We start from the raw sequence: 27882 nt of genomic DNA, 5'->3' as shown, positions 1-27882 counted from the left end.
GGAACTCTTCCAGGCTCCTCAAAGATCCTGTGAGGGAAGGATCACTGTTCTTTCCATCTTACAGACGGGGTAAAAAAATTGAGGCCCAGAGAACCGAAGAAAATGAATTGCCCATGATCACTCAGCTCTTCAGCAGCAGAGCGAGGGGTGGGCTGCAGGCAGCCTGCAAAGACGCTCCAAAGAGCCTGCTCCTGTCCCTTCTGTTACTCTGCTCAAGAACAGAACATCAGTGAGAATCTTTCATTTCCTTAATTCTAATAATATCACTCCTCACACTGAAAAGAGACTCCTTGCCTGTGCACAGGGCAGAAAAAAAGCATCCGGGCTCTGAGAAAGCTCTCCGTGGCTCTCAGGCTGCCCCTCAGTGCGGCTGGCGGGGCCCACACCCCCGAGTGGGGGAGGCAGGAACCAAGCTGGCGTGTGTGTCTGAGACGGCCGCCCGCAGACCTAAAGAGACCTTTGTTCCATCAACCACACCACTGGGGTTAAAAAGAAGCCCACATTGTCACACCAGTTTTCAGTGAGGACCTAGAAGGTGTGAAATAAATGTGGAGTTTAAACATTTTTTAAAGTTTCCCCAAAATGCCCTCTGTCTCTACTTAAAAGACAAAAGCCTGAGGCGGCCCTCAGTTAACACTTTGCGCTCCCACCCTATTTTGGCCCCGGTTCTCCCCACCCCACCCTGAAGAACCGCCCTGCAACCCTGACTGTACCGCTCTCCTCCCTAAGGTTACTGCCTCTGAACCGCCCCAGAGACTCTCTCCTATGCCTGTTTCTTACTTTTTTTCTTTCTTTCTTTCTTTCTTTCTTTCTTTCTTTTTTTTTTTTTTTTTGGAAGTACTGGGGGTCGAACCCAGGACCTCCTGTGTGCCAAGCATGCACTCTAGCACTGAGCTATACCCACTACCCCCCATCTTAATTTAAACTCCATTCTCCCACCAGTTTGGAATTCGAAAAGGAAGCTGTCCCACGAAGTGACTTTCCTTTCACTGGATATGAAGGAACCCTGGAAGAGCATACTGTTTTGAGAAGATCAGATGTCTTCTAGGTCCCTTCCAATTAACAGTTTATTATTACACAGACTGATGCTAAGCAGTGAATGACAAATACCTTGCTCTCAAAAATCTGCACCCCTCTGCAGAGGTGTCTGCTGGCTACGTCCCTGGTGGGATTTGAGGTAGTGCTGGGATGTTTACATCCCGCTACTCAGCCTCCTGTTCCTTGGCACATGGCTGGTCTGGGGAGAGGAAAAATCAGGAAGCCTTTGTGAAACTCAGCCACCTGTGAGTGGGTGAGGAAGTAAACGCAGGGGGAAAATGAAACGAACAGGAAGCCTCTCCAAGGCCACTCAAAAAACCCCTACATTCACAACTGGAGGGGGCCTGGTGTGTGGATGCCACTTGTGGCCACAGACCTCCCTCCCTGCAGGCAGACTCAGTCAAAAGAGGTCAGCCAACATTCAGCTCCTTTCCCCAACAGCTTCCCCACTGGAATTGAAGATTTCAGTTGCCCAGCTCCAAAATAAAATAATAATAATAATCACCAGCACTATAGCAGCTCTCTCCTTAGGCCACAATCTCCACCCTTTCTATATCTGCCCTTATTTATCTCAAAAGAAGAAAATCTCTAGGCTTCACTTGGCTCAACAGTGGAGAATATTCACCACTGAAAAACATAACATAAATGTAAATAATATGTTTGCAAGAAGATAAGCCATACCACGAAGGAAAGTGGAGCCAAAAAAATCCTTGCTATCACCTCTAACCCCTAACCTTCCCCCAGAAATGCGTCTCCACAAACGTCTCGATTTCCTCACGTACAGTAGCTTTTATTCAAGCAACTGAGTAAAAAGTAAGTGAACTACATCTTATTGAATTTCACTGTGTTTTCTGTTTAATTAATCAAAAAAGTGTATACAGTAGTTTTCCTTTCATTCATTTCCTTGCAAATATAAGGTAATTTAAAAGGTTTTTGTGAGCTGACCTGGCACCTAAACACTTCCAGCACCATCCCATCACCAAATATGCTAAAACAATTGACTGACTTTTAGAATCAACCCATTTATATTCAGAATACAGCCTCTGCCTACATGTTAGGAAGGAAGCTTTGTACCGGGAGTATCAAATGAGCACAAGCTAGGGACCAGGGAGACAGACGGCAGGAATGCCAGCAAAATGTGCCTGAACTTAAAGTTGGTGAAGGCTTTCTCATCCGTCAGTATCTGGGCTTTCAATACCAACTTATTCTTAAATAAGGACAGTTTATCAGTTAGAATCATCTCACAAAACTGGAAAAAAGATTAAAAACACAAGCCAATACTTTAAGCATTGCTCTCTAGAAAAACAGAGCATGTCTAGGCACGTTTAAGGGCACAGCTTCTATAAAATGTAGCCAAATAATGGGTATCAACGGGCAGATTTTTCTTAACTATTGAAGTCAGGAAAATTTCCTCCCCTAGAATGGCTCTGATTGGCAGATATTTTCTAAGAGAGGACAGCTGAGGCCTGTGGTCATTTTACGTCAATGGTTCTAGCTGAGATGGTTTCCTCTCCCCCCTTACACACCCTTTTCTTTCTTTTTTGCCAATCCCTATGGCTACATCCAAACCTGCTACCCAAAATGTGCTGACGGCAGTGGCTTAAAGGGACAGGAATCACCACAAAAGAACACACGCACTTGGAGTGCATGGCTTACGCAACTCATTGATTGAATATGCCTATGGTGATTTTTCTCAAAAGAACTTGTCAGATTAAAATTATAAATGACTTGAAACTGCTGGTATCTGTTTCATTTGGCTATTAGGGTGGTCAGGATGTCTAACTGAGGAAGGAGAAAATGACAAAATGTCCCAGGAGTCAATAGACCATGGTTTTGCTTGATGTTACTGACTAAAATTAACCCCTAACTTGATTGACTGGAGGCAGCATCAACTGCTTATTCTATTCTGTGAGATAAAAGAGAAATCAAACAGAACATATACATAAATGGACAGACAGATAAACATGTAAGACACAGTACTACCTAGGTATAAAATTAAGTTATAAACTCTGAAATAGAATATGCTTACTATGGTTAACAGACATATTCCACATACAAATTTAGCAACAACTCATCATATTAGATGTCATGACCTTTGGCACTGGCATTTACCAGTATCGTTTCAGATAGCCCCGGTAAAGATGGCAGAAGTAATTTAATCTGTAAAAGTCCAAGTCCCAAACAGAACTGCACTTCTAAAATAGCTTCAGCATAAACAACGTCTTTTCACACTTACTTTTAAGGAACTAAGGAAATATTTTTTAAAAAACAGTGCATCAAGCATGTTCAATGGGTGAGAATGAGTTTCAACAGCAAGCCAGTCAATAACACCTGCAACACATATACCTAGGGAAGCTTGAAGAGTAATGTGCTCACAGTTAAAAATGAAAAAAACTAGAGTAAACTATTCAATACCGTCCATCTTTAGGAGGTAACACTAAAAATGAGCTGCTCTTTTTTATTTTCACGTGTCAGCAAATTGAGTCTTTCTACCATGTGTTTTTAACGTGGTATTTCCCACTCAAGACATGGAACTTCAAGCAAGGCGGCTGGCTCCACCCTCTTCTAGCACAAAGAAATGGAAACAGCAAGTGCAAGAAAACTCAAGGTTTCAAGGTTCTCACAAAAATGTAGGATATGAGTAGTTCATAGGAAGCTTATCTATAAATAGCTTCCCAAAGTCTTCACCTCCATCTTTGAATCGGGAATGCACCAACCAGCTGGCATCACGAAATGCCCTCGTGACATGAGGAAGGAGGGACAAGAGACTAACACTAACTACTGAGGTCAGTATTTCAAGCGTGAAAAGAACAAAACCATTCACCAAAGTTATTTCTCAGCATCAATTTGGACTATGCAAAGGCATAGTTGTAGTGCCAAGAGGGAAAAAAACCAAAACGAAAATGAACTGAACACTTTAAATTATTTAGAAATTTCATGCCAGTCTCACTTTCATGGCTTTCTCCCACTAAAAATTTTGCCCAATATTAAGTAGAACTATATGAGTAACAAAATCTAGCAAAAATAAAACCAAGATTCCAAGTTGGGCCTTTTGTAGAGGCTCTTTCTTTTCCATTTCCTTTCTCAGCTGCCTGCCTTCTAATAAGACAAACTCTTGGCAGGAACATAGAAGGTATCCAGACATTTGGATGAATTAGACAAGGAAAGTCTACATGAATAAACCCTGGCACTCAGAAATGAAGCAGTCTTTTGAGACCAAAGAGCCAAAACAGAGGCTAAATAACATAATGCTTTCTGATAAAGAAATTTACTTTTTAAAAAATGAGATACACACAGTTCTCAAGGATCGTTAAGGCAGTTATTTTAAATTGGTGTCTTTCAGATCAAGCTGAGACAGTAATTTCTAAACAAAACCATCAGCCTGCGCACGCCCCACATACAATTCTTTAACAGATCTAAGTTTCATATTACAATCAATACATGTACAATTACTTACTTGCTTCCTTCTGTAATGAGCAAACTGAGAGAGGCCTAGAACAGTTGCAACAGCACCTCCTCCAACAAGAATAGTCCCTTTCACTGCCTTTTGAAATGCCATTTCTTAGCCTACAAAGACAAGGAAAAAAGGAAACAAAAAAGTTTATTAGGATTTTTATCACACAACAATCCAATAGTAAAAAGAGACTGTCAATTATGAAATTATGTTAAACTAGAAAAGAAACATACAATAAGGAATTTACTAATGTACCAATTTGCAAACCACAATTCAAAAACACTACACAAAAAACCCTAGGGAACTGACTATATAAAAGTTACCATCCAACAGGAATTAAAGAAAGGAAAATTAAGATACAACTGAGGATATTTAAATAGTATAAAGTCAAGAGAGCTGTGAAAAGAAATGTCATTGTGTATCTGAGAAAACCACATGCTGGACTTGCAAGTTTGTTCAACCATTAATCCCCTCCACAAAAAGAATTGGTCAAAGTCTTCTGTCACTCATCGTGACAATGAACCTCACGCCTGCTTCAGGTTCTTTGGCAAGTGCTTAATTCAGCTCTGGTACAACTCCCTTCCTGAGTTTCCCTCTTCCGAATGAAGTTCTCACTAGAACTGAAAGCCAACACGCTTACATTTCTATCCCTAGGAGAGTCTACACTTTACAGATAAAAAGTCAATGAAAACCATGCCTTGATCCTTTTATAAAATGACAGATTTAACACTGCTGCAATTCCTTTCATTAAAGGAACTTTAAAAAAAAAGGTTTCTTCCAGCCAGAGTGGCATGACACCACAATTTCAAAGGGAAACTCTCCAGATCAAGCACATTTTTGTGCTTACTGTGTATTTCTAGATAAAATCTGGCACTGTGTTAGCTCTTGACTTTCTTCTCACTTGTTTAAAAAAATTTTTTTTTCTGCTCTTGGACTGATTAAAATTTCTTTAGAGGTTTTTTTTTTTTTGAGGATTTAAATAGTCTAACTTTTTCAGGAACTGAAAAGAAAAAAAAGATGAAAAAAGAAAATTCAACAAAAAAACCTCCTGTTTAGTCTGCTAAACAAACAAACAAACAAAGGCAAAACTATGTGATCACCTAAAAAAATTCTAACTTAAGAGCTGATATTGAGCAACTTGACCTGCCTAAGCCTTTCACTCACAATAGCAGCTGGCACACCCACATCTTACAGGGAAGGCACTACCCTACTTTCCTGAATGGGTCTAGGACTGACCCGTCTGGACAACGCACCCTATCTACAAACATCCCATGACCCAAGAAAGTATTGAATATGAAGTCAGTTTTAACCTAGGATAGTAAAGAACATATAGTATCTCAATGTAACTTATGATACAGTTAAAATCTCTGAGTTCATATTGAATGGATAGAGTCTATCAGCATAACTAGCCTAAATCAAAGAATTTCTGTGCAGTTGGTAACTATGATTCTACAGAAAATTCATTTTGGAATACTATAAATTATATACTAAAATAAAAGTTGGCATTTCTTAAAATTTTATTTTTCCTCTGATCTCATTTTTTTTTATGAACTCCTAAATTCTAAGACTCATCTTTATTTTTAAGATTCTCACCAGAAAAATATTTCACACGTGTATGTTCTCTGCTGCTGGAAGTCTCTTCTTTCCGGTCCCTTCTCTACATCAACCATCCCCTCTCCCAAGTTATGTAAAATGGTTAGTATATGCAGGCTAGAGCTTCCATTCATCATTTGGTCAACTCTAAGCAAAATCTAATGTCCATGGTTGCTCTAATAGTAAAAAGCACAACTTAGCCAACTTGGAAGGCACCCATTTGTCACAGTTCACCATCACCACTCCTAATACTGCTATAACCGTTCACATGTGTGCCTATCACACAGTAGAAACTCATGCTATCCCCAGGCTAGCTGAGTTCCCCTGACAATTAGGGACAGAGAATAGAGACCCAGCTCTATTTACCTAAACAACGCTGGAACCCACCCCATATAGATAGCAGCCTGGCAGTCCTTTGGATGTGAGTTTGGTATGTGGCTGACTTTAGCTCAGTATCCTTGCTTCTGTCTTGTGGATAATGTCACCGATGACCTCACAAAGGATACCACACTTTAGTAGCACCAACTGAGGGATGTTGTACAATACAGTCAATGAAAGTGTCTCAGCAGAGGCACTCATTCAGCCAGATAAGTTTGGAGCTAGTTTTTCCAACTGTATAGATCCCTACGTTCCCTGCTCACCTTGGTATATTGCTTCAATTTGATTTGTCTGAAACCAAAACATGCTAAGGAGGGTATCTTTATGGGTTTTCTCAATGAGCCACTAATAGTACGGAAAAAACTGCATTCATATATTATTCTGTGGAGTTAGCAATAATAATGGCTAATAGTTTCTTTTTTCAGTATTTTCATAAAATAACCTATGCCTAGGGGATATTATTATTCCTATTGTGATCAAATTCGTCTGTAAGATAATCTAGCTAGTTGTTATGAATAAATCACTCTAACAGGTAATTCAAAAACAAAAGCACAGAATCAATTTCACCTGGCTCTCCTAACATTATCATCTTCATCACCATCACTATTATCAATGTTATAATGACAATGGTTATCATTTATTAAGTTATTTGCTTGGTAACAGGTACCATGTTTTTAATTCTTTACATACATCAGCTCATATTACCCTCACAACATCATAATTTCATAAAAAGGGCACCTGCAGTTCAAAGGGAGTAGGGGATTTGTCCTAGGTCACTCCCTAGTAAGTGTCAAAAAACACAATTTAGTCTTTGCTTTTAATTACTAGGTGGTTCTGCCCTGCCTTTGCTCCGAAAGGCAACCTCTCCCCAAGAGCCACATCATATTTTGCTATTACACCCAAAATAAGACTCTACTCAGAAGCATTCACCCAGAGAGTTCCTCAGCATTACGGTTTCTCTAAGGCACTGAAGAAGACTGACAAAATATCTACTAGTGACCTTCTGCCAGATAATGTGAAAACTTCATTTTAATGTTGAAAGAAAGAAATGTAAAAACAGATTAATATAAACCATATGCTGTGAACTATTCGTACCCATTTGCATTCCATTACAAAGAGAAAAGTCTTCATAATGTTACCAAGAGGAAAAGATTGCTTCCTTCTGCATAAAAGCTGCAACCAGGAAGTTAGCAAAGACTGGGAACACAAATGTCAATAAATCTTTACCTCTTGCAAGCAAAAGTGTGAGAAAACTAGAGGTAGGAAAGAAAACTGGAGTTAGAAAAGAAAACCAGAGGTAGAAAAATCATCCAAAAATAAGAATAGCTTAGTTATCATGGTGTGATATCCATGTTTAATAGCCCATGAATTAAATCACATATACATTGACTCAAGACTGGCTCCTCATTTGCACAGACCAATGCCAGCCCCCAATTCTTGTGAGAACACCAGGCCAACTAAACAAAACCCTAAATAAAAAGGCACACAACTAAATATAATCTGTGAGTTTATCAACCTATCAAGGGGTTTACAATCAATTTGGAGGATTAAATATCAAAATGTGTCTTATAACACTGTCTTATTAACTAGTTGTGCTATACTGAGTGTTCATAATACTTTGATAGACAAAAGACCCTGAATGGACAAAGCAATCTTGAAAAAGAAGAACAAAGCTGGAGGCATCAAATTCCTGATTTCAAACAATATTGCAATGTTATAGTAATCAAAACATTATGGTACTGACCTAAAAACAAAAAACCCCAACTCACAGAAACAGAGAAGAGCTTGGTGGTTGCCAGAGGCAGGGGGTAGAAGGGGAGAGAAATAGGTGAAGGTAGTCAAAATGTACAAACTTTCAAATATAAGTAAGTTCTGGAGATTTAACATACAGCATGGTGACTATAGTTACTAATACCGAATTGTGTATTTGAAAGTTGCTAAGAGAAGAAATCTATAAAGTGCTCACCACAAGAAAAAAAAAATTGTAACTATGAGATTATGAATGTTAACTAAACTCATTGTGATAATCATTTCATTATATATAAAAAATCATTATGTTGTATGCCTTAAACCTATATAATGTTATATGTCAATTTTACCTCAATAAAACTGGAAGAAAAAAAAATTATATTATAGCCCAAAAAAAGCAGCAGCTTGAAGTGGAGGTGGGGGTGATGGTAAAGCACTATCCAAAAACCACTTTCATCAAGCAGAAGATATATGTTAAGAGTAAAACTAGGATGCTATTTCTATTCAAGTACCAAGTTATGATGCCCTCAAAGAAAGAATGGAATCACTAAATAGACAATGACTATATTTCACCAGCATTTCTGTGTTTTGGGTCCTTCAAAATGCCTGGAAAGGCTGGACTAGTTTATAAATAAGGCAGGCTGCTAAATGACATTATTTCCTAAACCATGACAATATCAAATTGAAAAAAAATCAGTAGAGTATCCAGTTCAGATGGCACAGTGAATTCATGCTTCAGCTCATCCTGTATGCTCTAAACACATGGTAACGACAGACAATAATAGAAAAAAAGAAAAAAGAAATACATACATATGCACACACATACACACTCTGATAGAAAAGAAAGCAAGGTGCTGTATCATTGCAGTGAAAAAAGAGTACTTCTAACTAGAAGAAGTAAGGAAAGCTTCAGAAGACAGTATCCTTGAGAGGGTTCTTAGAGAAAGAAAAGGATTTGGGGGGCAGTGAATATGAACAGGTCTGGACTGAGAAAGATTTGGAGGAGGAACACCACGGAAATGTTCAGGAGGCATGCAAGTTGTTATCTGACTTGGCTGGAGATCATGTTCATTTGGAAATGAGGTCTAAGAAGTGCAGGGCAAGAGATAAGAATATTCTGTATATGTGAAATAAAATATTCTTCTATGATATTCTTTTGGCCATGAGAGTTGAGACTGCAGATGAAGGAAGCAAGATGCTTCATCCCATGATTTATGAAGAGTGTTCAAGTAGATTTTTGTGTTGAAGCTTATGACTAAGACTGAGAGACCAACTGGAAGGCAATAAATAGTCCCCGTGCCCCATGTGAGAGGATGACAGCCCAGTTTAGGACAACATTGCAAAGTGCAAATGCAGAGATTGATGCTTCCCAGAAATCTCTAATGACAGCACTCAGTTAGAGACCATTACAGGATCTGACAAGTGGTTACAGAAGGAAACAGGAAGAGACTGAATGCCATAAGGGGTTTTAGCCTTGGTAGCTGGGGACTTGCCCCAACATTACAACATTAAGAATCAGAAAGAAAAGCAAGTTTTTAAGGGAGAAGAGGAGCTCATTTGGAATCAAGGAAATTTGAGATCTAGATAGAACACCTACAGAGAGAAAGGAGCAAAGAGGTAGACAGATGGGCCTCAAACTCACACAAGTGATCAGCGCTAAAGGTATGGGTTGGGGACTCTTCTGTCTGGAACTGACAGATATATCTGCTACAAAATAAAATGGACTTACTGCTAGCAAAACAAAAATCGAGCTTGCCACTTCTCAGAGTTTGCTGACCCATGCTTCCAGCTAACCCTGCGAGTTATCTGGCTCTGCTGAATTCCTAGCTGTCCTTTCAGGACTCCCATTATAGACAGAGCGACTTTGACAATGAAAACCACCGCTCCGGTCCTGTCTCCAACAGTCCCCGACAGCTCACACTTCTGCCTCCTCCCATTCAGTGGCAAGGCTACTCTTCCAGCTAAATCATGCATCAAAATGACTTAGCCACATACCTGAGACTTAGAAACAAGAAATAACCACCCAGTGAAAAGGGCTGAGGTTCCCCTGGGCAACCACTCACAAGCAGATTTATTCCAGAACAAGAGCACGCTTCCTGGCCCCCGAATTCTCAAAGTAGGGTCCTCAAATTCCTCTCCCTGTCTTACAGTCCTAGTTTCTCTCTTAACTGAGCCTAAATAAAAACCCATCCAAACAGATCTATCACTCCTCTGTGGAAGGGAGTCCCTTCACTTTTACAAAAACTCTTCTGTCCTCCGGCCTCTTGCTTGGAAACAGTAGTTTCCTTTCTAATTTCCATGCTCTCCATTAATTTAAGAAAAATTGAGACTTCTTGGAGTTTTGAGTCTTATGCCAGCACAGATGTAAGCACATTTCTCCCCATCCTTCACGAGAGTGATCAGTGTAGGCGGTGGGGATGGGGGAAGATAGCTCAGAGATCATTTTCAGAAGAGTCATTTCCACCACAAACCTTGTGATCCCTGAAACATGTGCTCTGTAGCAAGATATAAAGGCACCGTGTGCCCTTCTGATCAGCTACACTGGGAGCCCAGACAAACGAGGCGTTTAAACACAAAATACAACTTGCAGCATGTGACCCAGACGTAGCCTGTGCTACTTCACTCAGCCCTTTACCTAAGCAGATAGATGCAGGTCCAAAGGAACCAGGAAGCTCCTTACACTTAGGTTGTACAGCCATCCACCTTGTAGCTGTGCATGGAAAACTGCCCTCTCCTCTATTTTGAGTCATGACACTGTCAAACCCACAGAAGGCACAACTCAGAGGGCCAGGCCCCCAAGGTCCACCTGCACACAAATTCAGTGACTTAACGGGGAAAAGGGCCATGAATCTTACTAAATGAGGGTGCAGGACCTCATCAGAGGAAGTCCTACCCAACAGGTCTGTAACCATGGAACTTGGCAGCAAGTCTTCACAGCAAAGTGGACGAAGAGGGAGTGAGTGCAAAAGCACCTTTGCCCCTAGCAGCCCAGTTTAAACTATAAAAGTCAAGATTTTGGGCTGCTTTGAAATAGACATGTTTCAGCAAAGCCAACCCTTTATTATTCTTATCGATGTGATATGGAATGCTTTGCTATTCCATATGCATTCCATGCATGCTTTGCATTCCATAATGCTTTGCTATGGAATGCTCCTATAAGAAAGTACACCACGGTTTAGGCACACCAAGCATAAGCTGATAAAGTGCTTACACAGACAAGTACCAACCAAAGTGCACCATGTACTCCCTCCTCTTTCCCCAAGGTTATCTTTACGAGGGGGATAATGATTAGCACTCTACCTGCAAACGCAGCCTCCCCAGCCAAGCGGAGAGGCACTTCTGCACATACATCTCACACAGCAACACTGTGATCTCTATAGAAACACACAGTGAGCCCTCAAGCACGTCTTTTGAAAGCTGACAACATAAATGAACAAAACAGTCAACATCAGAGGCCCATCAACCTGCTCTCTGTCAACAGAGAGGAGTCCTAGTCCATAAACTGAAAATGAATTGTCCTTTTTTCCATTGCTTTAAACATTTCTGAAAAGGACTTAGGTCAAGTCTGGATAGAAAATGGACCCAAGGGTTATCCACAAGATTATCCCAATGGAAATAAGTGGAGTATCGAGTCCTAAGGAAACAGCAGACACTTACTCTTCTATCACTCTTCCCTAGCCCTTCCTCATATAGAGGTCTTGAGCCACAACCACAACAGTAACAATGACAACCTATAGTTGTAAAAATGCATACACCAAACAGGGTATCAAAGCACAGACCACAAGGTTTTTCTGAAGTCATTGAGAAAAGTTTTCTCCTGATAAAATAAATGAAAGAACCAAAGAAAAGTCCACCGAAAACTTAGAGATATAATGAATCCTCACACTCTGGATGTTCAAAACTTTGGCCTGTGGCTGATGAGGGGGCTCAGGTAACAATCACACATGGCAGGGTCGGCATCCAAACCCTCGCTGGGCCCCTGCCTTTCACACTCTATCTGAAGGCCAACTGCTTTAGTGAAGGGCAGGTTCCATTTCCAATCAACTTCCCCAGGAAATCCTTTGCCAGAAGCACAGAACCCAAAAGATGGGACAAAATCTTAACAAAGCGAGAGCATCTGAACAAAGACAAAAGAGAAACAGAATTGTGGAACCAAGAGAAAATGAAAGAAGACAAACCCTGTATTTGTATTGGTCCACAAAGCTTCAAGCCAGTAGGCACCTTGGAAATGATGCCCACTAGTCTCTCTGGGGCACCTTAGGTCAGTTATATCATTTTAGAACAAACACAACACACAGCTGCAGAGGACTGAGACAGAGGTTAGCCCAGGACCATGCCTCAGGCTCAAAGGAGGGTGGGAGCCTGGAAGCTTGACAGAAGGAGGAGTTGGCACAGAAAAAGGTTGAACTGGTTCCAGAGTTTCAAATCAGACTTAAGAAATGTAAACAAAAGGCACCAAAAAAAAAAAAAGAGAGAGAGGAGAAAATAAGTTCAACCATTTAAAGAAAGACAGTTAAGTCTCTGTTTGTTAAAAATTCAGCTCAAACATTATCCCATGAGTTCTTTTGGTGTGTAATTTTTGCTTTTTAAATTTAATATGCAATGCCACAATTGATTAAAAGCATTTATTTCACAAAGTCCTCTAAAATGAAAACATACCAAAAGGGAAGAGGGCCCAGGAGGAACAAGAGGATACATGCTCACTCTCTAACAGTCATTTATTATGTAAGACTCAATTTAAAAAAAAAAAAGTAAAGTGTCTCCAAGGCAACTTCCAAGTTATGTGTTTATGTCCTCTGCCATTTCTAAAATGCACACCAGTACTACAGAGTCACAAAGTTGACCCTTTCCCTTACTTTCTTAAGGTTCTCTGTAGAATTACAAGAAATCAATGAAGCCTATCTCAGCTAATAATAGATTTATAGTCATTAAATGCAAATGATCATGATTTAATTCATAATGGAATGATTTCTATTGTATTTGCTTTCCATAGAATTGCTATTAAAAATTATAAAGAACTACACTTAGTTCATGCAGGTGAACTTGTTTTCCATTTTAAATTCATTTTAAAACCAAAATTAATATATATTCTCTGTCATCCTAGATATGTTAATAGATTTTTGTTTAAAGTTGTAAAAGTCTATCTTTAATTTTCCATAAAAATATATGTCTGCTTTCTTTGTTTACTATATGTAATTTCAGGTAATGCTGGAAGCATAAAATAAAATGCCCTCATAAGTGAAAATCCTTACGGAGCACTCCCTGCAAATACCCATCCCTTATAAAGACACAAGTTAGGTTAAGGAACTGAGTGGATAACATGCCTAGTATGAAATAACAAACTTATATTTATATATCAACCAATAAGAAATGCCTCACTTAACAAGAATACAGCTGACAATGAAAAAAGCTTTAATTCTGTCTTGAGGAAGAAGGAATGTTACCAATGAATCACACAAAAAAGTTCTTCAGGCAAACAGACCCTCCTATGCTTCTCATAGTCTTTCTGCCCCTTTATTAACCCTATTGTTGGGTTCGAAAAATGGTTCACATTCCTTTGGCAGCACAAACCCCCTTTTTAGATTTTTACATGCTGTTATAGACTCTACTTCAGTAATTAAGACAAGAAAAGACCCTTTACTTTGTTATAGAATAAACTGCAAACCAAAGAACAGAGCTCAAAATTCTGCCTTTACATTAAAATATAATACGTCAAGCCTCTCATCCAGATTTATTATAACTATAACAAACCCTTATAAAGTAATCAGAATCATGGCTATTGAATATACACCCCAAAATGTTTCATAAGAAAATATCTACTTTACCATATAAATAAATGTACTTTAAAAGGGCGTAAGTGCTATAAAATAGTGGGCAGACACTGTGAATCAAATGAAAACGTTCTTAACACATGTGGGTGATAATGAACTTTAGTCAAAAGATAACACCCTAAGAAAATTTCAGTTAAATGACATGTTCAGAGAAAGAAGTGCTTCAGATAATTAAGTTTCTATTTACCTGGATCTTAATCGGAGATCTCTTCTACTGTTATCCAATATCATATATTTTTAAGAAATAAAGCATTATGAATTAGGAAAAATTATCTACTAAATATAGGCATTTTTCTAATATTCAAAAAAACCTGAAGAAGACTCATGATCATTATTCTGAAGTCTCATTTTCTGGACAGCACCGATGTAGAAGGATGGAGAATCTGCCTTCAAATATAATAAGCACAAACAAAACTTTAAAAAACTGGCTTTTTTTTAACTTCAAAATGCTGATGCCAACTGAGTTAATTCAGCTTTTGTTTATTATTTTTATCACTGAATAAGAGGAAAACGTAGCAATTCTTTCAAAAGTTCCAGTAGTAATTGTATTATATATTTCATTAAAAATGCATTTTAGGAAATACTTGTTGAAGATAGTTTATGAAATCTTGAGCTCATAAAAAACTATGACATAATTTTTATGATAATTAGTTATAGCCCAATAATTTCGGTTAATTTAATTTACTTACATTGTAAAAAAAAGTTCCAAACCTAATTGTAGCTCCATTACCGCTTTTTAAATGCATAAGCCACGGCTGCGAGTTACAACAGAGACCAAGAAGGATGCAGGGCGGGGAGACCAGTTATTCTGTTTTTCTGAGCTAGAGAAGATCCCCACAAAGTAAAGCTAACCACTTTGTACATCCTGTAGCCTTTTTTCCCCAACAATCTGTTGAAATTTGCATTTAAAATTCACTCCCCTGCATATCTAATAACCCACTGCAGGTATAAAGGTAACTATTAACAAAGGGTGAAATTATACACATGCAAAGGAAATCTAAGATGTACTATCTTAAAAAAACCATGTATTATATTATTTAGTTCAGCGATGACACTCCCTAAAAATATCTGACTCTTAAGGAAGTTAAGAATTGGACAACAGGAGAGACAGATTGCAGTAAGTCGTATTTCAAACAAAAGTTTCTTTCAAAAGTATGGAATACAAATCATACAACATTTTGTAAAGGCTCCATCCCCTGACCCCTCAAAAAGGAGAAGAAAAGCCAGTAGGTCTTCTTTCACCTATACAAAAATAATAAAACAGAGCTGTATTTCGATCTCAGTCATCTTGGCTGAAATAGTCTTGGTCCTAAGATCTTATTCTCCCCACTTGAATGAGGCATCCTCTCCAAGCCTCTCTTTCTCTGAGTTTTCTTTTCTTCTTTAAAAGGACTGGCACACACCCTAAGTGGAAAGCTTTCAAGTGCTAGACTATAAACAAGCCTAGTCACTGTGCGGGAGATACTATGTACCAACATTACACAGTAATACACTAGCATCTGACAGTCGAAAATTTAAATAGCATGCAAAAGTGAAGATAAAGGGTTCTATTCAATATTCTTGCTAAAACTGCCACTGCAAAACAAACAAAAGTACAAACACACACAAAACCCTCTATATTCTTCTAATTCTCGAAACACCAGATCAAAAAAAGGAAATCACCAGAGGGTATTCTAGAAGGAGAGATTACGACTTGTCTTGTAATTCTGTCTGTACCACTAACTTGCTTTGTGATTTCAGGCAAATCATTTGAATTTGCTGATCCTCACTCCATCTATAAATGAAGTATCTCTGAAAATGTCAGAGTTATTTTAACTTTAGATTTGTATTATTTAATGGTTTTACTTCATTCAGTAGGTACAGAGGAAAAAAACCCAAACCTTCTGCATTAAAGTTTAGGTACTATCTTAATGTCCTATTTATTTCGCACTGTTGGATGATTAAGATTTGTATTCATTCTTTCATTCAATAATTATTTTCTGATCATTTAACATGTCCCAGGCACTGAAAGTACAACTGAGGACAAACAACAAAAATCCCTGCCTTCCAAAGGCTTACATTTGAATGGAGTTTACTATTTTAAAAAGTGTCTGGGCTATTTTGAATTAAAATATTTCAAAAATACAAGCCACACTTTGTCTTCTTAAAGAATATCAACCGTGAACGCAATTATTGATGGCTTAGGGCCATCCTTCTGTGCATTAGACTACGCTGATAGGGCAATGCCCTCAGGAACAGCTGAATACTATTACCTCTTTACTAAGTGGTTCCAAACCACAGACTGTTCCCGCTTGAATTCTTCCCATATCTGCTTTATAAAATTTTCCTCTTTCTTCCAAACGATCGGCTGATGGTAAGTTTCCCTTTTGATCTTTGAGCTCTCCAGCTCACTTCTAACTTGTTGACACTACGGTCAGAAAAGTGATGGCCAAGTTAGCTAAAACTGTTTAAAATACAAATAGATAACTCTGAGCAAGGCAAAAGGAACAACTTATTAGCATCCTAGCATCTGAATTTTCAACATTCTCTCTCCATCTATTCAAGGGCCTTTTCCCTTCTTCCTTCCTTTGTTCTAGGTCAGTGGATCTTACCAGATAATTTCTGAAGTTTGCTCTATACAGTATGGATGAAACAAACTATACAAGCCTCTTAAGATGATCAAGAACTTCAAACCAGATACAAGCGCATAGTCCAAGATTAGAAAAAGAAAATTCTTACTTCAATTCTGCCTCATCTGAACAAACTCACATTTCATACCCTGGAAAAAATATGACAAAGCTGTTTGTTTCTCTGCTCTAGACACAACTAGAACCTTTTTCTCTGCTCTCCTGGATTTAAAGAAAAGTTTACAGATACATGAGCCAAAAAACGTCAAAATTCCTTGTTGGAAACTGGCTTATGAAAAACACGCTGTTGGTGAGTGAAAGATAAAAACTGCACATTCTAAGAAAATAGCCAAAGCAAGAGCTCAACAAATACTCAGGGAAGTATCACTGAAGGACCTACCCAACTAAAGGAAGACAAAAGGAGGGACATTTGTTCTGCAACATCCATGCAGCTGGGATTGACTGAACGAATGCCTGCTAGATCCTCAGCACTGCTTAGGGGCTGGCAATTTTTCTGCTCTCATGAATTAGAGAAAACAAAAAATAAACATGTAAACACATTTAAAAACTGAGTATTTTGAAACTGACAAGTGCTATGGAAATAATTAGGTTGGAGAGTGGGAGTAGGTGGGATCTACTTTAGATAAAAGGTTCATGGAGGTTATTTGGCACAAATGTCACTGAGGAGGAAGAGCCAGTCACACAGGGATCTAAGAGAAGGTCCTGCCACACAGAGGGGACAGGCATGCAAAGACACACAGCATGTGTCAGCTTGGCCTCTACTGGACACTAAAAGGCCACTGTGGCGGCAGCACAGTGAATGATGTGGGCAGTGGGTTCCAGGTCAGGTCAAAGACCCAGGCAGGTGGCAAGTCACAAATGACTTCCTCCTAGCAAGGTGTTAATTCTGACAAGATAGAGACAGAAAATGAATGGGAGGTCTTAATCAGTGCAATAATACGATGGAATTTAGAGAAGAAGGGAGAAAAGAAGATCGACCCTAGCTACAGTATAAAGGATGCTTTTTAGGGTAATCAAAGTAAAAGCTGCTATTTTTTCTTAAGGACACCAGTAGGAATGTTCATAATGAGCAGATGAAAGTGTGAAAAAGGGACGTTATGGGGACAGAGAGAAAAAGTTAACAAATGACATGAGAAAATAGTCAAAAATGTAAACCACAATCAAAAGCAGGATTCTATAATAGGAAAACAAACACTTTAGGGATAATCTTGAATATAAATATCTACTGAACTTACACACTTGAAAGACTGTTCCATCCCATTCAGTCTAACAAGCTGGTAACAAAGCCTGGAAAGTGTCAACTGAGAGAGCCTCTCAAATGCCAACAGCAGAATTCTTTTATATTTCTATTCCCTGTTGGGCTGGGGTATGTTGCAGGTGATTTTCTCCCCCACAACTCATTCTATCTTGAGGACCTGTTTTGGAAAAGAACCCAAGGTCACATCTCAACAAGCCGAGGCACTCGGAACATTCCCCACCAACTACAGGCAGGGTGCTAAAGAGCTGTGTAAAACTTACTGACACACCGAGCATAGATGTAATAGACAAGAGAGACTGCATATGATTAATTACAGTTATTTATATTTATGGGCTTGAATCTTGAGGATGCCTGTCCTCTCCCCGTTTTATTTCATAATTTTCCCCCTGCTGGAGACTGAAGAGCAAAAGTCAATTGCCTGAGTGTTGGCATCACACTGGAAACTAAAGGGCCATGCATTTCAATTCCAGCTCAAGAAACACTCTGGCTGAGCAGATGTAATTCACCAGACCCCAGTAGGCTAGGCTCGCAGTGTTGTCAGTCAAATCACATAGCTGATGGAAATCAGCAGAGCACATTAGCAATTTATACTCAACAGCCTCTTCTCAACCATAAATTTTGAGAAAATGTTCAGTGAAACCCAAAGTTAATCCAAAAAATTTAGCTCATAGTTGGAGACTTTGATCTTACCATCGGGCCATCAGGACTTACAAAATGACTTACAAAACAGCATTTCTAATAGGCCTCCTGTCAAAATGCCAGGTTCCAATATCAACGCCACGACCTTCAGGCATGACCTCACCCAGTGCACTTGTGCCTACTCCCATGGTCATGAGTTTGATAGCTGCCAGCTGCATGATTTGTTGTTCAGACTGTATCCTGAGGCAGCAGTCACAGAACAGGCAAGCAGCATTTGGGGCCAGACCCCCACCCTGTGATAGTCTCAGCCTCAGCAAAGCCACCTGATATTTCTGGACTTCAGATTCCGCATATAAACGACTGAGATCTTCTGCACATTTCCTTTTTCACGGCACTGCTAGATCCCATAACGCTGGCCTCCTGCCATTTCTCCCACCCAAACTGGATGACAAGGGTAGGTCACTCACCAGGCCAAAGTGATTGCCAGTCTCTTATCCCACTCTGACTTGAAAAAACATTTTTATGCTGGTAATAACTATTAAGGTCTAGAAATAAGTGGACAGCCCTGAATAACTTACATATTCTAGAAGTTCTTGATTGCTTAGGAGTCAATTCTTTCTGAGTTAATTGCACTCTGGATGGAGATGGGGTAATGGGCAATAGAAAATTAATTACAAAGAGAACGAAAATAGATAAAATAGTGTCCATGTGTGTTTCTGATTTACACATATACACACACATACACAAAGGATAGAAACACATATCCAAAAATGTTTAAAATCTCATCTTTGAATGGTAGGGTCATTTTCCTTTTTTCTTGTGTGTATCATTTTTAAAATTTTCAAAATGCGTATGTAGTGCTCTTGTAATAAGAAAAAAAAACCCATCTATGTGTATGTGCGGATGAGAGAGAAATGAAAAAAAGTAAGAGCTCTAAAGAGCACGTGCAGATAGATAGTTGACATTTGACTAAATCCCATATCATCTGACCATTGCTTGAGTGACTTTCCTGTTACATAACTTTTCTCATCTTTAATGGACTAGAGTAAAAGACCCACACAGAGAAAGGAAAAGGATAGTTTGCCTTTAGAATTTATTAGGAATCTTGCAGCAAGAACTGGAAAATGTCACCGAATTATCTACCTGATTCTGAAGAACAGTTTCTACCCTAACTGGAATGAATCTGCCTCGAGCATCTGACACAATAACTATTTAAGCCTGAGTTAAACTACACCTAAACTAGTCTTGAATTTTTAGTTATTTCATATCACATCCTCTCAGGGATTTAAAGTTTAACACAACATCAAAGATCCCAACAATTTAATCAAAGCAGTGACTGCAAAGCTGATAGAACTTCCTGGAATTTAGTGTCCCCCAGGGTTCAACTCCAGAAATATAGAATCTCTTCAGTCACTGGGCCAGCCCTGAAGGAAGCCCACAGGTGCACAGAGAAAGGACAGATCATCCTAGATGGAGGCCAATGCTCTCTCTGTCCCCGCCCTGTGACAATTCAGTGCCCTCAGACAGGAACACTGCTGCTGCCCGAGGCACAGCTGAGATCCTTCTAGTCATAGGGTGCTGTCCTTGGCATATTCAAACGACACTACTGACCAGTCAGTAGCACATTCTCTGTGGGAGGCAGCCAGTGGAGAGGTCATCAGAGACAGACAGCCCCGGACTGAACTCTGACTTACGTCACTTACTGGCTGTGTGACTGACTGTGAGCTTTAGCCTTATGCATAAAATCTCATCTATTTCACAACTTCCATTGAGAATTTGAGATAATGTGAAAAATGTATAAAAATACCTCTGCTGTCAACAACTCCCATTCCCAATACATCATCTACATGGGCTCCCACGTGTGCAGAGGCTGCGGTCAGAGAGAACAAACAGCGGCCACGGCCCTGCGTTAGCCCCAGCTGCACTTGGCTCTGCCCAAGCAAGTGCACTTAAGACACACACGGGGGAAGTGAATCTAGCCATTTCCCCTGAAAGAAACAGTAAGCAGGGCCCTTCCAGACTTTCTCTAGCATCTCTCCCAAAATAAACATTCTCTTCAACAGAATGGATACTGTTATTTGTGGAGCACTCCATCAAACATAAAAGCCTTGGAAAGCCCAGCATCTACGCACGTCCAACTCCAGGCCAGAGGTTACCTGGTACAGAGGCCACAGGGAGGCAGTGGGCTCTCTTCCACTTTAGATCCATGGAGCCCAATGTTTATATGTCTGTCTCTAGTAGTTCAATTAGTCAGGGGATTTAAAACATTCCCGGCAAGAGGCTTGATCTAAGGTTTGTGTCCTGAGTTAACCCTAGTGACGGGGACAACTTTGACCCATAAGAGTGGTTTTCTTGTCCTCTATCAGAATACTTCCTGGCATTTATTTTTAGTTGACATAGGATGAGGAATTGCTTTCTGGCTCTATCACAAACCCTGAACACCATCTACCTTGAAAAAAAATACTAATATAAGACCAAAATGGCAACTCTATGAGTCCATATTTGTTTAAAGAAGTCAGTATATTTCTCAAGAATGTTACCCCTCTGGGATGATGCCCTGACTCAAAATGTAAAAACATGCACCGTGACTTTGGCTACACATCCAGCAAGAACCTGGGAATAAGAATCATCTGAATGTGTCAGAAGGGCCTTGTTTGGCCATTTATTCAGTGCGTGCCAACTACCGGACAATAGTCTATTGTGTCACCCAAACCACGTTTATGTACCCATGTCCACAAGGTCCACTCTGCCCACAGACCCCTGACCACTCCACTACCCCTCAGTCCACCCTTGCCCTCTTACCATTCCTAATCATCTACAATAAGGAGAGACTCATGCCTGTCACCTCACTTCACATTTGCTCTTCCATCCTTCTCTGACTAGATTCTTATTGCTGATGTGTTATTTACATTTACATCTTAACTCTTCATTATATATAATTAATCAGTTCATTCATGTAGGTTCAAGGAAACCAAGGTCTGAAGACACCTAAAAGACATTTTAACCAAGGTTCTAAAACTATGCAAATCCACATTGGTTTGATGTTTGTATTTCTTTGGGTATACAACTGAATAAGTTATGACTACAACTCAGCATAAAACAATGACAGTGGTGAACAAAATCACTGGATAACTCAGATAAATAAAAGTCACTCAATAAAGAAAAAGAACACAGGATTAAATCTGCCTCCCATCCTAACTAACTACATGGTCACCAATTTTCTTCTGCATTCATCCTCTACTTCGTCAGAAAGTTGGCTTCCACTGTTAAAGAAAAAAAGGGTATACAAAATGCAATTTAGATTTCATAACAGAAAGACAATATGTAAGATTAAATATGTATTGAATTTTCATTTACTCAACAAATTCATTCGGCACCTACTGTGTTAGACTGTGAGTAAACAAAGATGAATAATTTATGGCTTCTGACTTTAAGGAACTCAGCTTAGATAAGAAAATTCTAAACAAATACAAGTGATACAAATAAGGTTTGGACTAGGGGCTAAGGGAGTAATTACCCACGGGGTTAAGGGGAGATAGGAAACACCATTGGGGCAGATCTGTAGACAAAGCAATAATTAACTCAAATGTTGAAGGTGCAATGGATCCAGGGTGAACATGAGCAAAGACATGATGGAAAGAATGAACATTGCATTTTCAAGAACAAGGGGGTGGGATACGTATGTCTAGAGCACAGGATGGTACACCGGAGCCATAAGTGAGGAGGTGAGGAGACTGAATGCACAAGCCAGAGTAAATCTCTGGACATCTTACAGGCTGTTCAGAGGGCTTTGGCCTTTGTCTAGGTAAGCAATGGATTACCAAGGAAGGCTTTTAAGCATATTCGTTGGCTACGTCCTGTGTACAAGGACTGTGCTAGTCGGTTGATACATGTTATATTAATTCTCACAACATTCCTAGTAGGATAGATAGAATCATATTTGAATTTAAAAGACTATTCTCCCATTCCCCATTCCCTGAAGAAGGGTTGGGAAATAAACTAAAAGGACTTGTGTCTGGGAGGAGGGAAATCAGGAGACTGGATGTAAACTTCCAGACACAAACTCACTCCTAAAGGTCCATACTAAGCCAAAGACAGTGACACGGAGTGAGAGCACAGTCTTAGTACATTTGCTGAGATAACTGTTCCCAGAAGCAGCGCTCCTTAGCTTCCGCCAAATAGGAAAAAGCACCTCGCCCAGGGGTTGCACCACCATCTCGGCTGAGAAGAGGCTTGCAAAAAACCTGGCACTTCTGACCTTTTATGAGCGGTCCCCAAGGAGGCCTTTACACTTCAGGGGGCCACCACACCACCAGGAGATGCCCGAGGGCTGCGGATACTCTGAGGAGGCTTTTGTTCACCCTTGGCCACCACGTCAGCAGGAGCTGCCAGAGGTCAGAGTCCAGCTCCCCCCACCACCCCCCGCCATCACTGGGGCTAATCCCAGCATGTTCCACAATCCTCTTTACCTGGAGTGTCACCAGAAGCCCAGTCTGCCCCATCTCTCACCTTCTCAGCCCTCCCTCCTTCCCAGTTAAGCCTTCAAGAACTCAAAATCTATCCTTTCGATCTCTGAATGTTCTTTCACCAGGCAAAACATGGAGAAAGTAAGATTTAATCTGAGTTTTAAAGGCTGAAGCCTATTAATTCTGTTTTCCCAGCATCCTATCAAGGGGAGGTTGTTTATACACTCACATTTAAGTCTAATGTTGAGCCAGTATAAATGGGGATGGCTGTACCAGTGGCCAAAATATCAAAACATCTCTGAACCAGGTGATAACTAGCCCCCTTTTGGGGACCTCCCTATGATTAAGCGATTAAAGAGTTAATGTCTAGCTTCACAAAAGGCCCCCAGGATCCCACCTCAGACTAACAGCCTGCATCTGTGGTTCCCATTCCATTTTAGCTGTAAATACTCCGAGTAAAACTTTGCTTCCATTCCACAAATCCCCCAGCCTGGAGATCATTAAGTGTCTCTCTATTTCAACTTCCAATTTCTTCTCTATCCTCGTCTAAAAATCTTAACAGTTTGAAGTTCATGTCATTAGACTTTACCACCCATCATCCCTTCTTGCTGTCATCTACCCATCTCCTGCTGTTTCCCCCATTCACTGATGACCTGTGTACCTGGCTATGTACCCTCTCTAAACTCATATCTGTCTTCACTTCTGCTGTCTTCTGTATCTCCTGGACGCCCCAGCTCCCAAACCACCTCCACCTCTGAAGGTCTTCTCTTTTGACCCTGCCACAGCCACCCACTCTCACTGTCATAACCTCTGATTTTGCATCACGAGTACTTGCACCAGCTCTGAGACTTCAGCTGCAAGCAACCCACACTGTAAACACCACCTTCTGTTTTTCCAACTCATCTACCCTGGTATTTCCATTCCAGCATCTTCTTGGCATTATCTGGCTTTCAATCCATTGGCAATTTCCACTGTCAGTTACACTTCACTTCCTTTCTGCCCAGCTTACGGTCATGGTCCATCATTGTAAACATTCCCTTGCAAGCACCCTTAACTCCCTTTCTCCTCTTTTCTTGCTTCTTCCTTACCTGGCAAATCCTCAAGATGATTAAGCCCAACCACCTGCCTGCTCCACATCTCTGCCTGAACAGCTAAAGAAACTGCCTAGAGAAAAAACCACATCCACAACCAGCCTCAATTAAACTCCTGGCTACAAGTCTCTAATGGGCAATCCACACTGACCAGCAATCTTATCACATTTCCCAGGATGTTTCAAAACAGCCATTTCAAATCTTCACCTTTTCCCAAATCTGGTTTACCCTGCACTACCCTAACACACATCACATATCATTGGGAAAACAGAAGCCGTGATGTAAGAACTCTATCTCTCTACCACCCAAACCATGACTTATAGGTCTCCACACCCATTCTCTCTGCAGTCCTTCCTTTTACCATGAATGAAATGTCCCTGCTCCTGCTGAAGACCGTCTTCACTTGTGCCCTAAATCTCCTCCCTTCCTGCGTCTTTAGGAATTGTACTCCGACAGCTATCCATCAATCACTGCCTTCATCAATTTTCCCTCTCTAGTCCATTCGATGGTTTCTTCTCTACTTAAACTCATTCTATTACTCTCCAGTTCTAAGAAGCCCTCCCTTAACCAATAACTCCTTCCAAGAAATTTTCCATTTCTCTTCTTCTCTTCATAATACAACTACTTGAAAGAGTTGCCTCTAAAAACTGTCTCTACTTCCACAACTCAATCCAATAAGCTTTTTAAAACATTTTAACATCTCCTTTTAAAACCATTTTGAACTCTTTAACTTTAGGGACATCTGCTCTCCTGGTTTCCCTCCTATTCCTCTGGCAACTCCTCCTTCTCTTCTAAATGATACAATGTTCCAACAGACCCTTCTCTATCTAGACCTTCCCTATTGGTAATTCCATCCTGTATCAGGTACAACCTATATGCAAATGACTCCTAACTACCTTCAGCCAAAACCCCTCCCAGAAACTCCAAACTCCATTTATCCAACTTCCTGACTGATATCTCCAAAGGAACGTCTAATAAGCACCTCGAACTTCACACAGCCAAAGCAGAACATTTAACCTCCCCCTTCAAGCCTGCTTCTCTCCCAACTCTCCCTTTCTCGGTTTATGGCCCAGCTGCTCAAGTAAAAAATGTAAGCCTTTGTCTCCATTCGTGTTTCTTCTCTTCAGATAATTAATCTATCAGGAAGTTCAGTCAACTAACTCGATCTCAAAAACAAACCCTAAATCCATCCACTTGTTTCTGGCTTTACGACAGGTATGTTCATACATCTATAATTCCTCAGCTGGAGTCCTGCTTCCAATCTTCCCTCCCCCGCCTACCATAACCCCATCTACTTTGTGCAGCCAGCGCAGTCTACAATAGCACAGTTCTCAGTGGCAGCAGTAACACCCACAAGGGAACAAAGTTGGTTCTTGGAGGCAGGCGGGCCAGGGGCGGGACGACAGTGAAAAATCTTACACATCACAGTGGTTTGTGGTCCTCCAAAGCTCAACTCTACCAAACAAAAATCTTATTTTTTAATATTTAAGGAACACTCTTTTGCTAGGGAAAAATTAATTTAAAAGTTTAATTAATAAATTCCAACTTAACTTTTCGTGTTGGAGAGACAATGGAAAAAAAAAAGTTGAGAGACCATTTTACAGCGAAACCATTTCTACAGAAAATGGTTTCTATAGAAACCATGTTTTATAGAAAATCATTTCATATACTAGCACGTAATCCTCCAACGGCTTACATAACCTTCAGATGAAAATGAAATGCCTTACCCTGGCTTGTACAGCCCTATAGGATCTGGCCCTGGCCTACTTTTTAAAGATTCTCTTGGACACTGTGGTAGGTTGGATAGTGGTGCCAGAAAGATATCCACATCCTAAATCCTGGAACCTGTGAGTGTTATCTTCTATAACAACAGTAACAACAAGACATTGTAGATGTGATTAAGTAGAGGATCTTGAGTGGAGAGCTTATCCTGAAATATCAGGGTGGACCCCAAAGCAATCACATATATCTTTATAAGAGGGAAGCAAAAGGGAGATTTGAGAGACACAGAAAAGAAGGCAAGGTGACCACAGAGGCAAAGATTGGAGTGACGCAGCCAAAAGCTCACGAATCCTGGAAGATACTAGCAGCTGAAAGAAGCTAGGAACAGAATCTTCCCCAGAGCCTCCCAAGGGAGCATGGCCTGCCAACACTTTGGTGTCAGCCCAGTTAACACTGATTTTGGACTTCCAGCCTCCTGAACTAAGAGAGAAGAAATTTCTGTTGTTGTAAGCCACCAAGTTTGTGGAAACTTGTTTTAACAGTCACAGGGAACTAATCCAGAGACCTCTTCTCACCGACTAAGTTCCAGGTTTATTTACCTTCTTCCGCCCATCAGACTCGACAAGAATACCATTAGGGTTCTGGCACCAGCTGTCTCTTCTGCCTGGAATGCTTTGCTCATCTTTGCACAGCGAGCTCCTGGTCACTAAGGACCCAGCTCAAATGTCAGCTCCTCAGAGAGGCTTTCCCAGACCATCCAAATCCAAAATAACCACACAGCTTTCATCAGCTCATATGTCTCCTCTTTATTTAACCGTTATTATTTCTTTCCTTCACCCTGCCAGAATGTTGCGGGGGCTCAGGGTGGGCCACCCCAAAATACACATGATGGCATACTGATTATTTTGAATTCAAGTGACTTAAGAGATGGCCAGCACAAGAGGGACACTGACCCTCCTTTCTGTCTCCCTGAAAGCAGGAAATAAATCTCCCATGTGAAAGGTATACTCCCTGCATGTGGAGGTAGGACACCCTTATGGCCAGAGACAGGGCACTGGGGCAGAGATCCCTGTGTAAACAGACCTTGCTACTTCTGTTATTTACTACCTCAAGCCCAGACTCTGTTCAGGTTCTTCACTACCTGAGCACCGAAACCTAAATGTCTATGCCCTGTTAATTCCTCACATATATATTGTTTCTTTGTCTAAAAAGTAGAAAAGCTGCCTCCTTTGGCCAATTCTTAGCTCCTATTTCTTTTTCTTTTTTTTTAACATTTTTTTATTGATTAATAGTCATGTTACAATGTTGTGTCACTTAGCTTCTATTTCTGAGATCTCTGTGTGCACGAATTAAAATTTGTTTTTCTCCTGTTAATGTCTTATGTCAATTTTATTATTAGTCTAAACACAAGAACTCAAGAGGATCAGAGGGGGAGATTTCCCTCTCCCTGATAATGTAAACTCTACAAGAGAAGAGACTGTATCTGTTTTGTACACCACTATAATCTTCATTTGTAAAAAAATGCCGGCCACATATTAGGTGACTGATTAACCAAGCAATGAGTGTATGATTTAGATGGGGGAAAGGATGGTGGTGCTCTTCAATGAGAAGAAAAACAGCATGGTGGGGAGAGGGGAGATGATGAGTCCGGTGTTGACTGTGGGACATCCAAGTGGAAACATACACTGAGTATGAACTCAGGGAAAGGGTCTGGTTGGGGATATTGATTTGAAATCATCAAAATCAAAGCTATAGATGTACTTAAAGGTACCAAGAATATCTGCAAAGATAAGTCAGGGAACTAAGAACAGACCCTGGGGACTACCAATCAAGGGGAAGAACCCACAAAGAGACCCATAAAGGAGTAGTCATGGTAGCCTGGTGAAAGTTCAATTTCACAAAAGAGGGAACCAGCAATCACAGAAATTTCAAGCAATAAGGTCCCATGGATTTGCCAGTCAGGAGGACACCAATAAGCATAACAAGAACAGATTCACCTAAGGTAGAAGCCAAATTTCCAACAGTTGTGGGGTGAA

At 40.2% G+C, this 27882-nt stretch overlaps 1 protein-coding gene across 6 annotated transcripts in view; it reads right to left on the bottom strand.

Moving 5' to 3' along the window:
- Positions 1-27882, bottom strand: part of GPD2 (glycerol-3-phosphate dehydrogenase 2) — a 193444-nt gene that overhangs the window by 97801 nt on the left and 67761 nt on the right. For all 6 annotated transcript variants that reach the window (XM_074363688.1, XM_074363687.1, XM_045507693.2 and 3 more), the window contains exon 2: positions 4496-4605. In XM_074363688.1, the coding sequence (XP_074219789.1) occupies positions 4496-4597 (102 nt within the window). In that variant the 5' untranslated portion in view covers positions 4598-4605. The remainder of the gene's footprint in view (positions 1-4495; positions 4606-27882) is intronic.

Source organism: Camelus bactrianus, chromosome 5 (assembly GCF_048773025.1).
Source record: "Camelus bactrianus isolate YW-2024 breed Bactrian camel chromosome 5, ASM4877302v1, whole genome shotgun sequence".
Taxonomy (NCBI): Eukaryota; Metazoa; Chordata; class Mammalia; order Artiodactyla; family Camelidae; genus Camelus; species Camelus bactrianus.
This window is presented reverse-complemented; position numbering and strand designations above follow the sequence as displayed.